Source organism: Maniola hyperantus, chromosome 3 (genome assembly GCF_902806685.2).
Source record: "Maniola hyperantus chromosome 3, iAphHyp1.2, whole genome shotgun sequence".
Lineage (NCBI taxonomy): Eukaryota > Metazoa > Arthropoda > Insecta > Lepidoptera > Nymphalidae > Maniola > Maniola hyperantus.
The window spans coordinates 5,468,282-5,482,508 of NC_048538.1; the positions used below are offsets into that span (position 1 = coordinate 5,468,282).

At 38.1% G+C, this 14,227-nt stretch overlaps 1 protein-coding gene and 1 long non-coding RNA gene across 8 annotated transcripts in view; both read left to right on the forward strand.

Annotated features, from left to right (window-relative positions):
• Window positions 1-14,227, forward strand: part of LOC138404751 (uncharacterized) — a 622,276-nt gene that overhangs the window by 456,251 nt on the left and 151,798 nt on the right. The window lies entirely within an intron of this gene.
• Window positions 1-14,227, forward strand: part of Syx1A (Syntaxin 1A) — an 84,441-nt gene that overhangs the window by 27,700 nt on the left and 42,514 nt on the right. For all 7 annotated transcript variants that reach the window (XM_034984678.2, XM_034984674.2, XM_034984677.2 and 4 more), the window contains exon 2: window positions 2,514-2,597. In XM_034984678.2, coding sequence (XP_034840569.1) covers window positions 2,514-2,597 — 84 coding nt within the window. The remainder of the gene's footprint in view (window positions 1-2,513; window positions 2,598-14,227) is intronic.

Sequence of the window (14,227 nt, forward strand, 5' to 3'; positions counted from 1 at the left end):
AGGTCTCTTGTAGGGACTTCCACACCTCGGTCTTGCGTCGTCGCCTGAATCCAGGGTTTCTCTGCGACTCGTTAGTCTGTCGTCTGTCAGGCAATTTAGACTTGGTACGTCGGAGCACATGTGGCGATATCACCACGCATGACGCAACACGTGTGCTGTCGACGCTTACCTACCTACTACCCCTTATCATGATTTTGTATTCAGCTACTGAAGCGCTTTTATTCCTGATGTACAAATTGCCTTACAAAGTTCGATATAAGGTCGAGAAGTATATATTATTTGTTTTCGAGTTCGTTAGCTGCAGGGTTGGAACTTTAGCATTATCAGTCTATTTTTTTATCGTGCCTTCAAATTGTGTTCACATAACTTCTTATGAATTTTCATATTTTCATTGGAGCGTATGTGTTCTTTGGATTGTTCCATCCTTTACATTTATGTGTTACCCGTTCATTAAATTATTTTAATGGTTTTTTGCAGTCTCGACAGCTGTTTGTAGCCTTTCCTCGTCTAATTAAAATAGTGTAGGAAGTTGCCTATGAATAAATGAATAACAAATAACCCGTTTTATGTACCTAGTTACGCTCTTAAACAGGAAAAGGCGTAGGTTGAAAAAAAGATAAAATAAGAGAGAATAATATATTTCTAAGTAGAGACACTGCTCAAATATTAATCAAAATCAATAGAACAAAACGACGACGACGAGAAGCTCACGGTATTACGTCATCGTAGTTTCTTGGAAGTGTAAATAAGTTGAGTAAATTAAGTCAGTGTGTCGCGCGGTCCCCTGGGGTTGAAATAATGGTTCGAAGTATTATCGCTGTACCAGACCCGCCTTGACCCACATATAATCGCTGAACAAAGACTGCTTGACATATGTTGGACATATTATGCAAAGTAGACGAGACATCTTGTGTTAATTTTTCAGGATATATAAGTCCTGTAATGTGTTTGGATCTTACCAACTGAAAGAACGCTTCATAATACAAAAGCAATACTGAGAAGATTACTACTTCATAAATAGTGTTTATTTATCTTCTGAAATGTGTACCTTACCTAGATATCCAAATCAAATAGTTCAATATCTAACCATCAAAGATGTACGCTCAAATTGTCAGATTATTGAAATACACACTTTTCTGCATCTACCTTGACTTAATCTGACGTGCTCGAATAACACAAACTCCCCGCTTGGGCTCCCCTACCATAATTTGCTATAATCCTCTGTTTCAGCGGATAGCAAATTACGCGTGAGCTTCCTGAACATGGTTCCTTGTAAAAAAATATGAAACTGACACTTGTGAAAGCATAGACCCATTTGCAAGAATTTTCAAGAGCCATTTGATCACGAATTATTTGACGAGCTAAGTAATTTGCTTCAATTATAACAAAGATGAAAGAGAGTATTTAAAGCAGAAATTAAGCAGTTAATCCTAAGTGTCTTTGTCTGGTCCATTCGTTATTCGGTTTGAGACAAAAAGAATACTAAACGAGGATTTTAATATGTAATTAGCAAGGAATCCCGGCAAATCCGGGCCGGGCTTCGTGGCGAGTGGCGACGTCAGTATGGTTGCTCGTATAAATTGAATAATGGCTAGCTCAACTAAGTGGATACAATTTTGCTTTAGGTGTGCCATCTGACGTAGACACCTGCTTACTTATGAGCTACGAAAACGCTCTTTGTTTTCTTTATCTCCCTCGTTGTTTTTGCAGTTTAAGAAGGCTGCTATTTTGTCTACAGACCTTATTCATATGTAATTTTAAAGAGAAATTGCCTTAAAATTGATTGTGTTTATTTGTCAGAAAAATTTAATCCGATTCTAAGTGTATAGAGCATTCATTCAGAAAGACAAAAAAATATTTGAAAAGGATTTTGTATTTTGATATGTTATATAGTATGCATTATAATTTGCAAGGGATCATTTGGCTTTCCCTCTCATTTATTCCGGCATATCCGAGCTATGGTAGGGCCTTTGTGGCTACGCCAGTATAAATTGAATGATAGCTAGCTAAACTAAGTGGATTCAATTTTGCTTTACGTGCGCCGTCCGATGTCAACTCACGCTTACAATGAGCTGTGAAAATTCCCCGTGCTTCTATTTACCTCTCTGTGTTTTTTGTTTATTTTCTTTAGAAAGGTTCTTTGTTTCACTCATGTAAAACCTTTTCATTATTAACGTACTAGCTGATGCCCGCGACTTCATTCGCGTGAAATTAGTTTTTTTTTAAATCCCGTGGGAACTCGTTGATTTTCCGGGATAAAAAATAGCCTATGTCACCCTCCAGGTCTTTAACTACATCCATGCAAAACATCTGCGTTGCATAGATATAGTTAAACGCTGCTGCGTTGTAACATGATTGAAGGACAAAGCTACGAATAAACAAACCAACATACTTTCTCATTTATAATACGGGTAAAATACCTACATTTAAGAAAATTTAACTCTGCAGAATTCACAAAATATTGGAACGTAAATCGTAATAATTTTTAATTGTTGAATTTGAACTTGTTTCAGGCGCAAAGTGACGATGACGATGTCGGGCCTGACGACGTCAACGTCCCCGTTGAAGGCGGCTTCATGGACGAATTCTTCAGTGAGGTAAGTGTTGTCGGAAATAATGGTAAACGGGCACTGAAGTATGGAAACCACACCCACGGTGGGCAAAAACGAAATTAACAGTATAAATTCAAGTACGGCTCTGATCTACACTGACATAGGTCGCGTTGTTGTAGGTGATGGGAATTACGAAAAAAATATACCATACTCTACCATGAAAGAAAAACTATTGATTCATACTCTTAGTTAGGTAGTTAGTAGTACTGATTCTGAGCACAACTAAGTTTAAGAGTATCCTTATCCTCTTCTTACTAATGTAACATGAAAAGGACTGACACAGTTTGACAGTTTTAAATTTCATTTAGAGCTGTCAAACCTCGTGACCTTTATTTAAGAAATATACCTTTATGTAAAATTCATGTTCCATCCTTTTTAGGGTTCCGTACCTCAAAAGGAAAAACGGAACCCTTATAGGATCACTTTGTTGTCTGTCTGTCTGTCTGTCTGTCTGTCTGGCTGTCTCTCCGTCCGTCCGTCCGTCCGTCTGTCAAGAAACCTAGAGGGTACTTCCAGGCAGGTGGGTGGGTCTTATAGCTGGTATTCGGGCAAAAATCTGAAAACCGTGAATTTGTGATTACATCACACAAAAAAATTAAATTGTGGTCATAAACTAATAAATAATTAGTATCTTCAATTTTCGAAGTAAGATAACTATATCAAGTGGGGTATCATATGAAAGGGCTTAACTTGTGCATTCTAAAACAGATTTTTATTTATTTTTATTCATCATAGTTTTTGAGTTATACTGCAAAATGACGAAAAAATAAGACTGGAGTACGGAAACCTCGTTATGCGAGCCTGACTCGCACTTGACCGGTTTTTTAGCAATATTAAAAAGAAAAAGATGCAGATACTCTAAAGTTTAGTTTAGAGAACGACAACAGAATCGGCGCCACTCTTTGATTTTCCGGTATAAAAAGAGTATGTTACTCTCCAGGTCTTTAACTATATCTATGCAAAACATCACGCCGATCCATTGCGGCGTGATAGAAGGACAATAAACAAACCAACAAACAAACACACTTTCGCATTTATGATATGGGTAGTGTAATTTGGAACATTTCTCTGTCTGTTTATCACTTTGAACAGAAACACAGCATTGAAATTGGGGATCCTGAGCAACTTAGAAAAGTCGAATAAACTGTTTTCGAACGGTTAGCGTTTAAATAACACTAAAAATAAACTGAAATCCTTAGAGCTGTAAGAGCTAGAGCTGTAGTTTAGTTTTTTTTTCCATTTAAATAAATAAAATGAAAAAGTGACTGACTGACTGACTCAACGCTCAAACTACTGAACAGATAGGGTTGTTTCGCAGCAGATAGATAGCTATTAATATGACGTAGGTGTCCGCATAAATAGGCTTGTAGAAAATTCAACCCCTAAGTGGGTAAAATAGGGATTTGAAATACGTGTAGTCCACGCGGATGAAGTCGTAGGCATAACCTAGTAGTAGTAGTAGTAGTATATAATTAAAAACCATACACGCTCTTAATATAATAAAATGCCGTGAATTTTGAAGGAAACGGTATTTCATAGCTTGTTAATTATTATGTTGGTGTAATAATAGCCAGATTAATATAATTAAAAGTGAAGATAGTCGGCTGTTAATCATAATTAATATCGTTTGTAGCACCTTAATGAGTTTGTCAGTCTATTTTCGGTGATCTCAACGGTGTTAATTAAGGAATATTAGGGACTTGATCTTTATGGAAATATTAAATTTATATGCGTCTGGTTATCAAAATAATATAGCAGCCCGATACCGTGGGAGTTTTCTCTACATTTACATAAGTCGATAGCGACATTTGAATATCAACAAGTCACGGGCGTTATTGCGGACACAATATGTAACAGATAGAAGCAGAACAATATAAACAGATGTGTAAACGATTGTGTTTATTAACTCGTCTCTTCCATTGCCCCTTCCAAGAGACAGGGAGCAATGGAAGGACTATTGACTTTGCCAAAAGCATTCTGAACTTGGACAAGTAGCTAGGTATATCTTGTGTCTAAGTATGAAAATACGTGCACAAGAAATAATAAAATCATATTCATTTATGTAGGTAGAATTTTACATGTAATAGTACGCGACATGTCGAGATGGTGTCAGTTGGGGACTCTTGTTACTACATCCTATTTCTAATGTTTGAGCAACGCTCATCTTGTCTTGTGAATATTAAAATTACTATCCCGAAAAGTAATTAAATAAAAATAACTATCCCTAGAAACAATTAAATCTAGCTTTTTCTGTATCCGAAAAGAGAAAGTGCTTATGCATAAGTCGTTTCAAAGCGGTTTTTATTTTAATCTGATTATAAACTCGCTCCTGCAATCTCTATCATGATTGCTTGAGCAATAGCTTCCGTTCTATAAAATAATAATTAAAACTTTAAAGCTTAACAATTCATAGTTTACTTAGTCAATTTTCTCATAGTTTCATTGATTTCATAGTTTGCTATTTCATTTACTTATTTTTTAACTACGCTATAGGATCCAAGTCGGATGGGCAGTGTTCAGCTGTGAGATGTCTATCCAAAATTCCTCAGTACTTGAAGACCAAAGTCTTCGAACAGTGCCTGTTACTAGTGATGACATATGGATCCGAGACATGGTTGCTAACTATGGGCCTCAAAAGAAAGATCAGGGTCACTCAGCGGACGACGGAGAGAACTATGCTCGGAGTTTCTCTACGTGATCAAATCAGAAATGAGGAGATCCGTAGGAGAACTAGAGTAACCGACATAGCTCAACGAGTTGCGAAGCTGAAGTGGCAATGGGCAGGGCACATAGTTCGGAAAATCGATAGACGTTGGGTCTCAACGTCTACCGGAAGGCACAGCGTTGGGAGACCTCCCACTAGGTGGACGGACGACATCAGACGAGTCGCAGGAAGCCACTGGATTCAGGCGGCGAAAGACCGTGGCGTGTGGAAGTCCCTACAAGAGACCTATGTCCAGCATTAGACGTCTATCTGTTGATGATGATGATGATGATGATGACGCGATAGGACCGTGAAAATACTTGTCTTTAATATATTTGACCCTCAAAATAAAGGCCCCATTCTGCCCTGTTTTGTTAGATAAATATTGTTTCTGTTGGCCGCCTTACCCCACAAAAACAAACCGTAATAAATTAATGCTATGGAAATAAGTAAAATAAACATTTTAGGTGGTTTAATATCGGTGAACTGTTTAATTTGATGAATGTAAAATTCCTATCCACTAAACTAAGCACTCCTCTGAAAATCTCGCGAGCCTTTCTTCGGAAGATTTTTGAATCGACTGTTTCAATTTATTAAAGCTCACTTATGCACAAATAGTAAAAGTTTGTTTAATTTTTTTTTACTGTCGACAAACTCAAAGCATATTTGTCCAACAGTTTGTACTGTCCTTGAAAACATATTATATGTCAATGTCACCGGATAATATCGAATACATTCCCGCTTTGATGTAGTCTTTTTTATTGTTAACTAGCTTATGCTCGCGACTTCGTTCGCGTGGACTACACAAATTTCAAACCCCTATTTCACTCCCTTAGGGGTTGAATTTTCAAAAATCCTTTCTTAGCGGATGCCTACGTCATAATAGCTATCTGCATGCCAAATTTCAGTCGGTCACCTTTTATCTCTATATATAAAAATGAATCGCTGAATGTGTTGCTGATCGCAAATCTCGAGAACAGCTGAACCGATTTCGCTAATTCTTTTTTTATAATATTCCTTGAAGTACGAGGATGGTTCTTATGGAGAGAAAAATTTAAAAAATTGCCTGAAAAAGAATCGACTGTGAGGCGGTACGAAGTTCGCTAGACCAGCTAGTTTTTAAATATATTTAAGATAGGCACGTGAATTGGTGTATTTTAACAAGCGTTTCTGATGTTTGATGCAAATAAGTAAAATAAAGAAACCATGTTAAATAATTTTTGTCGTAAATATATTCTGCAAAGGGGAAGAAAATCCAATTTCCATTTTAAATGGTATTTCCGGTAGCGCTACCCCACAGACTGGTTTGTGCTAAGAACAATAATTTTCTAAACAAAACAAACAATTTTATCAAACCGCCCGCGTCTGTATAATTAATTGAGTAATTATTGGAATATTTCAGGTTTACAAATGCAACCTTATTAATTGAATAGTTACCACTCAAACTGGGTATTTACAGCCATTGATCCTGCAGTCGCGAAATGCTTACTGATTTTTTTTGGAGTAAAGGAATTTTTCAAATCGGTGCAGTGGTTTCGGAGATCCCTTCACGGGCTTCACACACACAAGAACTCAAAAATTCGCACTCTTTCTTTCTTTCTTTATAATATTAGTATACTACAGATAAACACTTCAAATCGGCTGGTTTATTGTACGTTTCTTGCAGAACTTGGACTTTTACGCCTACATACATTTAAACACAAACGGCTATGGGATCTTTGAAAGATATAAACAGACGGTGATGACAAAGCATTTAAGAATCCCATTATACCTATCTGTGCATTCTAAAAATCATGCTTGGATGAGGACATTCATGTTAGAACTCTGAATTAGGTTATTCTGGTGTTTTTCGTATCTTATTGTTCGTGTCTAATTATTTTCGGGCTATGTTCTCCATCTAACATTTCAGTTGAATGAAAGCCTGAAAACTTTTAAACGTACTTATTCGTCCGCTTGTCTGTAGACTGTACCGTTAAAGCTTAAAATAATTTTTATCTTAGCCTTCTTATAAAATTAAAACAGCGGTCTTTCCTTATTTTTTTCCTTTTAAATAAATTTTTATCCTGTTCTGAATACTTTTGTTGACAACAACGAGCTTTAAGTTCCAATGGCAACTTAACTCACCTTGGCGCAATCGTGCGCTAGTTGTGCGTAGTGTAATTTCTGCATTCTGGAGTCCTTCTGACTGTCTTCTACGTCACCGCCTTCAATCCACATGCGTTACTGACTGAAACATAGGCAGGTAGATAATAATAGATATATCGCTACGACGCAATACCTCCTATCTCCTCAAAACTTCAGGCAAACATCGATATTTTTTATGCATTCGGCAGTTTGGCAATCATCGATAGGTGTGACCGTTAAGAAGAGTTTATCGTTGTGCGCTCCAAACAAACGTAGTTAGGCTCTCATTTGAAGATTAACCAATCAGACTCAATGTATAAATATAGATACTTTCTCGGAACTAATATCTGTATTTATCTATGGTTTGCTAGATGTCCGTTAAATATTTAGTTTCAAAGTTACACAGGGTCAAGCACATACCAATCTTTAAACCCGTGTTACTTTAAAATTAGATATTTTTTAAAGAAATTGAGCAAACCAAGACACAGACACTAGTTTCTAGAACGTGTCTAAAAATTCATCAAGTTTGATGAAATTTTTAGACATGTTTACTCGCTATTTTAAAAAACTACGTCTATGTATATATTATGGAGAGCGCCGCCGGGGGAGAGCGCTAGGGAAACTTCTCTTAAGTCGGGTAACATCCAGGCCCAGTCGCGTCGGTTGTTGAAGTGTGACCGATCCCAGCATGACCGCCGAAGCGCTACGAAAATTTTTCGTAGCGCCTCCTCGGTCTACGAAAACTAGTGTTGAGTATCCCTGAAGACTAATTTAATCGCTAAAGCCTCGCTGAGTCGCGTGAAAGCTTCATGAAATTATACAACTGTACCCCGAATGCCAGCCAGTTGTGTTTGACCTTCAGCATATAGCGACGTCCAAATATTGCGTTACGCAATCACTTTATTCCCTTTATGAAGTCTATCTGTGGCAAATAGACCTCGTACATGATATTTTATTCGGTGATAAGTATTTTTATGAGAATAATTTCAGTTAACTTTTGACCTCTCTTCGTTCACGTTGGCTCTGACACATTATATATTTTAGTCTTCACTTTGTTCAGTGGGACCAAAATGGGAGGCGAAATATTAAGATGGGGGTCACTAGATCAAGTGGTTAAACAAATAACTATTTATATGTTTCTTACCAAGCTATGCAACCCTCGGTGGGCGAGTCTGACTCGCACTTGGCTGCTATTTTTCGGTAACTCTGACTAAGTAATATAGAGTTATCCTCTATAGGTCTATAGCAAATTTAATTGTTGACGCTATGCTATTTCCGAGAAGGCTAGTCTTGATGCCGGGCAATAGTCGTTGACCTTGATGTTAATGGTCAGTGAAATTAGCAAAACAGTTGTTAAAGGTCTCCGGCGAGGTTTACTGTTTATATCTGTGATGTCAATCTCTTCATTATGTAACAGTAAATGTCCAATTATTGTTAACATTTGTCTTAATACTCGTGGTAATTAAAAATTAACAACATACTAGGCTGAGACATAAACATTTTTTACGCGCATTTTAATGTACAAATTTTATATTTTTTCAATCAGCACAATGATATGTAATATATTTAGATAAAAGTCTTTATTGCACTGTACATACCTCACAATACATGCCATTTAACTAGTTTATTCAGTAATCCATCTTTATATATATATAAAAAAGGAAAAGGTGACTGACTGACTGACTGACTGAATGACTGACTGACTGACTGACTGATCTATCAACGCACAGCTCAAACTACTGGACGGATCGGGCTGAAATTTGCATGCAGATAGCTATTATGACGTAGGCATCCGCTAAGAAAGGATTTTTGAAAATTCACCTCCTAAGGGGGTGAAATAGGGTTTTGAAATTTTGTAGTCCACGCGGACGAAGTCGCGAGCATAAGCTAGTTGTCTACTAATAAAAGTATGTTTTCGGTTACCATTGACCAAATAATATGAACCTTTATTCATCATGTATAAACACAAAATTATCAATCATTCAACGATCTGACTTCGAGCTCGTAATCGCTATACAGGATACAGTATTTGAAATCCTATTACATGTATTATTATGAGCTTGTGTTCAAAGTGGGCAAACTAGAGCGACTGAAACACCGCTGAATTGGATTTTCACAGTTTGTGCATACCGCGCACGTACTGCGTTATCAGAACAATAACTGTGCAAACTATTGTTCGGAACTCACTCCGGCATGCGTTATGTTTGTTTCACTATTTGTTTTACGTTGTTGCAAATTGAATACTGCAAAGTAATATAAAACCCTCGCAGTAGCGAGCCGGCGATGGGTTGATGATGATGATGATGATGATGATTAAACTCGAAAAACAATATACCTATGTACACCAAATATTATCACACATAGCCAAACTTCATCCGGTTAGATTGTTTGGATCGATCTAGTTTCACGCCGATTTTTTCGCGGAAGGATTTGCTTTCCGAACCGGGTAGTAGAGGCACTACAACCAACGATCTGTGTGACGGGTATGTAATTATGCAGATTCCAAGGCTTCGTTATTCTGGGTAATTTCGCTGCGGTTCTAATAGTACTTACCGTGAACCTATTTCCACCCCATTGATGAATAGCTTTTTGTTCTAGTAACTCTAACCCGAATGGTTTCATAACCAACTAGAGTAGGATATTATGTATACTCAGATTACATTAGTAGGTATGTAGATTTTTTACTTAAAATGAAAACGAAAGCTTTTCTCTTTATCTTTTAGCAAATTTCATGTTTCTGGATTTTATAAAAAGTACTCAGTTACCGTACACATTTTCTTTAATCGAATAACTTTACAGGTTTTAAAGCGGCTGCTTTCGTATTGTTATATTAAATATGATGCCCGCGACTTAGGATTTTTAAAAATCCTGTGGGAACTCTTTGATTTTCCGGAAAAAAGTACCCTAATTCCATCCCCGGAATGCAAGCTATCTCTGTACCAAATTTTGTCAAAATCGATTAAACGGATGGGCCATGAAAAGCTAGTAGGCAAACAGACAGAGACACTTTCACATTTATAAGTACGGATGGATTAGTATGTATAATTTTTCTTAGTCATTTGAAAGTGGGGGCTCTACAGATTCAACTTCTACAGATCCTTGAGGCTGAGTGAAATAATGAGGTCATCTGTGTCAATTGCAGGCGATGAGTTGATATCGGTTTTATATTTTTTGCTTTCCTGCTAAAAATCTTGTAGGCTAGGGTTGCTTGTTCATTTTTAGCTTGCTTTGGAGTTAATATTTAGACTCGGACTGGCTTGCCACAATAGTTTAGATGTGGTTTAAACAAACGTTAAACCCACGCAACCCAAACAAACTCGTGATTAGTTTAAATCTCGTTTAAGTTTTCGCAGTGAAGCCAAAACTGTCCAATTTTGGTTTCACTACGAAATAGGTCTGAAGTCTTTCAAATCAACCAGGCATTATCAATTCCTGAGTTTGCATCACCTTTGGTCTGTATTTAATAACTTTGAAAACTTGTAGACCACACTGACAAATTATGGAAAGTAAGTTGGAATCTGAAATCTACTTCTATTGCTTTTATTATTTAGAAGACTGGTCATTTTTTTAATAGTCAAAGTGCATTGCCATTGTATAGCTATTTGCGTTTTGCGTCTGCTTTGTACCTAAAGCCAAAATGGCATGAACACACAAAACGCGATGGACTCATATAGCGTATGTAGCTTATGATGCGTATTACAAAAATATGTAAGTAATCACTATGAAAAATTGCGTACCCAGATGGCAGCCCTGTTATAAGTTCCCATAATAAATCACGGATGCTGGTTCAGGGGTTGGGTGGTAATTGGATAACGGACGGAATTGTCGGCAGAGCGGGTGGGAGAAATAGAATCTATTCCGACAATAAGCGGTCAGCTCAATTAAAGCGTAGGTAGTCGTGTGAGCTATTATTATAAGGGACAAGCTGATACCCGCGACTTCGTCCGCGTGGATTTAGGTTTTAAAAATCCCGTGGGAACTCTTGGATTTTCCGGGATTAGAAGTAGGCTATGTCACTCTCCAGGTCTTGTAACTATACTCATGCAAAAAATCACGTCGATCTGATGCTCCATTGCGACGTGATTGAAGGACAAACCAAGAAATGGGTAGTGATATTAGATATGGCAAAAAGCTCAGTACAGTAGCCGGCAGAAAATATCGTATATCGACCTTTTAAAAGAGATTTTGGCTTCGTAGTTGTCTCTGTCATTCGTACCTTATATGACGTTTCCTCGGTCTCAACGACAGAGACAACGCTCTACGAAACTTCTAAAGGTCGATGTTCAATATTTCCTGCCGGGTTCTGTATATTTTCGATCTCTATAAGATATGCCCTCGACTTTGTCCACTTGGGTTTCAGACGTAAAGTTTTAGAATGACGTAATTGGCTTTCGCCTGCGGCATTGCGGATCTAGAAAGTTAGACATTGTGCAATCTGAGCCTTTACTTATCCTGTTTTGATGCTTTAGTTAGTTTTCGTTTTTCGTAAATATAGGAATCTTGGTGGAAGCCGTTGGGTACACTAATTACCGTATCAGTATCTTTACAACCTTGCCTTCGCTTTCCTTCAACTTTTTCTATCGAAACACTAAACGCTTAGCTTACTGTTTTGTATAGTTGGCACCACGGACTAGAGAAGCGTTATCTGTGGTTGGCACCAACTTCATTTTTGGCTGTAATTACTTCCGCAGGGTATTATTATCACACAACTATAGTGCGCGACAGGTCAAGATGGCTATCGGGGTATGAGGCGAGGGGACGCCCCGCTCACCCGCACGTCACCCGCGCTCGCCTGCACCGGGTTAACGCAGGGGCTGTGCGGGTGTGTGGGGCGTCCCCACCCAAATTGCCATCTCGAACTGTCGCGTACTATAGATGAAGCCCCGTGACGGCTTGGCCTGCGGGTATTTAGGTTTTCTAAAAATCCCGTGCGAACTATTTGATTTTCCGTGGCAAAAAGTAGCCTATGTCCATTCCCGGGATGCAAGCAATCTCCCATTCCTTTCGTTAAAATTGTTTAAACGGATGGGCCGTGAAAATCTAGTAGACAGACAGATGACAGATAGATAAACACACTTTCGCATTTTTAATATTAGTACGGATTTAAGATTCACAACCCAACGTGACCCAACTGAGTCAAAGTTCTGATTTCATTGTGCAAATTGATAAAATTTCATTTTCAATTTGAGTGCAATAACGCCAACACGTGCATTTCAATTAATATTAACTTAAAAATCCTGTGACACAGTTACCAGCATTCGACATTCATCATATTCGTGAATTTCATTTGCATGCCATACGAGTGGTATATATGGACGTGAGTGTACTGCCAACAGTAACGCATTGCGTCCGCATTAAATTCCTTTGCGTTTTACGATTTTTGCGCAGAGTACCTATAGTACGCGGCAGGTCGAAATGGCAATCGGGGAGGGAACGCCCCGCACACCCGTACAGCCCCCGCGTTAATCCGGTGCGGGCAAGCGCGGGTGACGTCTCCCCGCCTCATACCCCGATTGCCATCTCGTTTCTCTAATTTTTTTTTAAGAATGCAATGTGCAGGCTGCAACTATATCGTGTGTACACTGCAAGCTAGTTTTAAGGGTCTCATACCCAAGAGCGCCAACGGTACCCTTCTCCGCTGTCCGTCCGTCTGTCTGTCTGTCAGCGGGCTGTATCTCCTGAACCGTAATTGCTATTATATCGTGTGTACACTGCATAGCTCGTTCTTGCATATGACGCGCTATAATATCTTGGCGTGAAAAAGTCGTCACATACAAAGGAAGTTAAAGCCTTTAAATTCCTGAATGAGGTCGACACCACAACAACGACAACGACACGACAATGGGACGCCGCGCCGGGCCTATGTCGAGAGACGCCGCCGAGACGCCCCGGCTACGTAACTCTGCTATGACGTTACTACATGCGATATTGAACGTTGAAATGTTTGCTATGCCTCCAGACTGGGCTATTATTAGTTAGTCCTACTTAGGCATTCTGCTCGTACTAAGAGTGGGCGGTACTCTAGTTTCTATGCTTACGAGTTACGATCGCGCATGCCAGCATCTATTATCCCTTCATATTAAATTTTAATCGGGATTAACTTAGACCTTAGACAAAATAAGATCTGCATGACATAATACCATTGCAAACATACTTTTATTGATTTCATCCAAAACTTAAGTAATATTATGTATCATAATAAATGCGTAGGTACAGCTAAAGCTTATCAGGGCGAGATTGTTTATTTGTATTTATTTACATTTTCCATGACTGAGCAAGTTATTCTATATTATTAGGCTCAAGTTAATTTCTCACGTAATATCGTCATCGCTCATTGCTCCCCTTGTCCCATTATTTTGTCCAATAGTTGTAGTAGGTACCTTCTCTCACCAACTTCCAAATACGTAAAGGTTTCCTCATTAAAATAGGCTTTCTCTGCTGTTTGTGCTTGGTTTCTATTATGTTGCTATATGACTATCATATTATACGTTATCCAAAAATATTTGAATATAATAACTTTAAAATATGTACGTGTACCTATCCGGTATTGATAAATCTTTTTTTCGGTTGAGTTTAAATAACGTCCGTTTCAATAATACATATAAGAGTATAATCTGGCTTACTGACATATTAAAGAAGCCTCTGGTCTAGAAGTCGCGGAAAAAGTTATTTGAAAATAAAAATAAATGTAAAAATAGTTTGTATAATAAAATCAACACTATACATATTGGTCCGGAGCGAGTTATCGGCGATAAGTTATCTCGGTAATCTGATTAATTGATGAGTC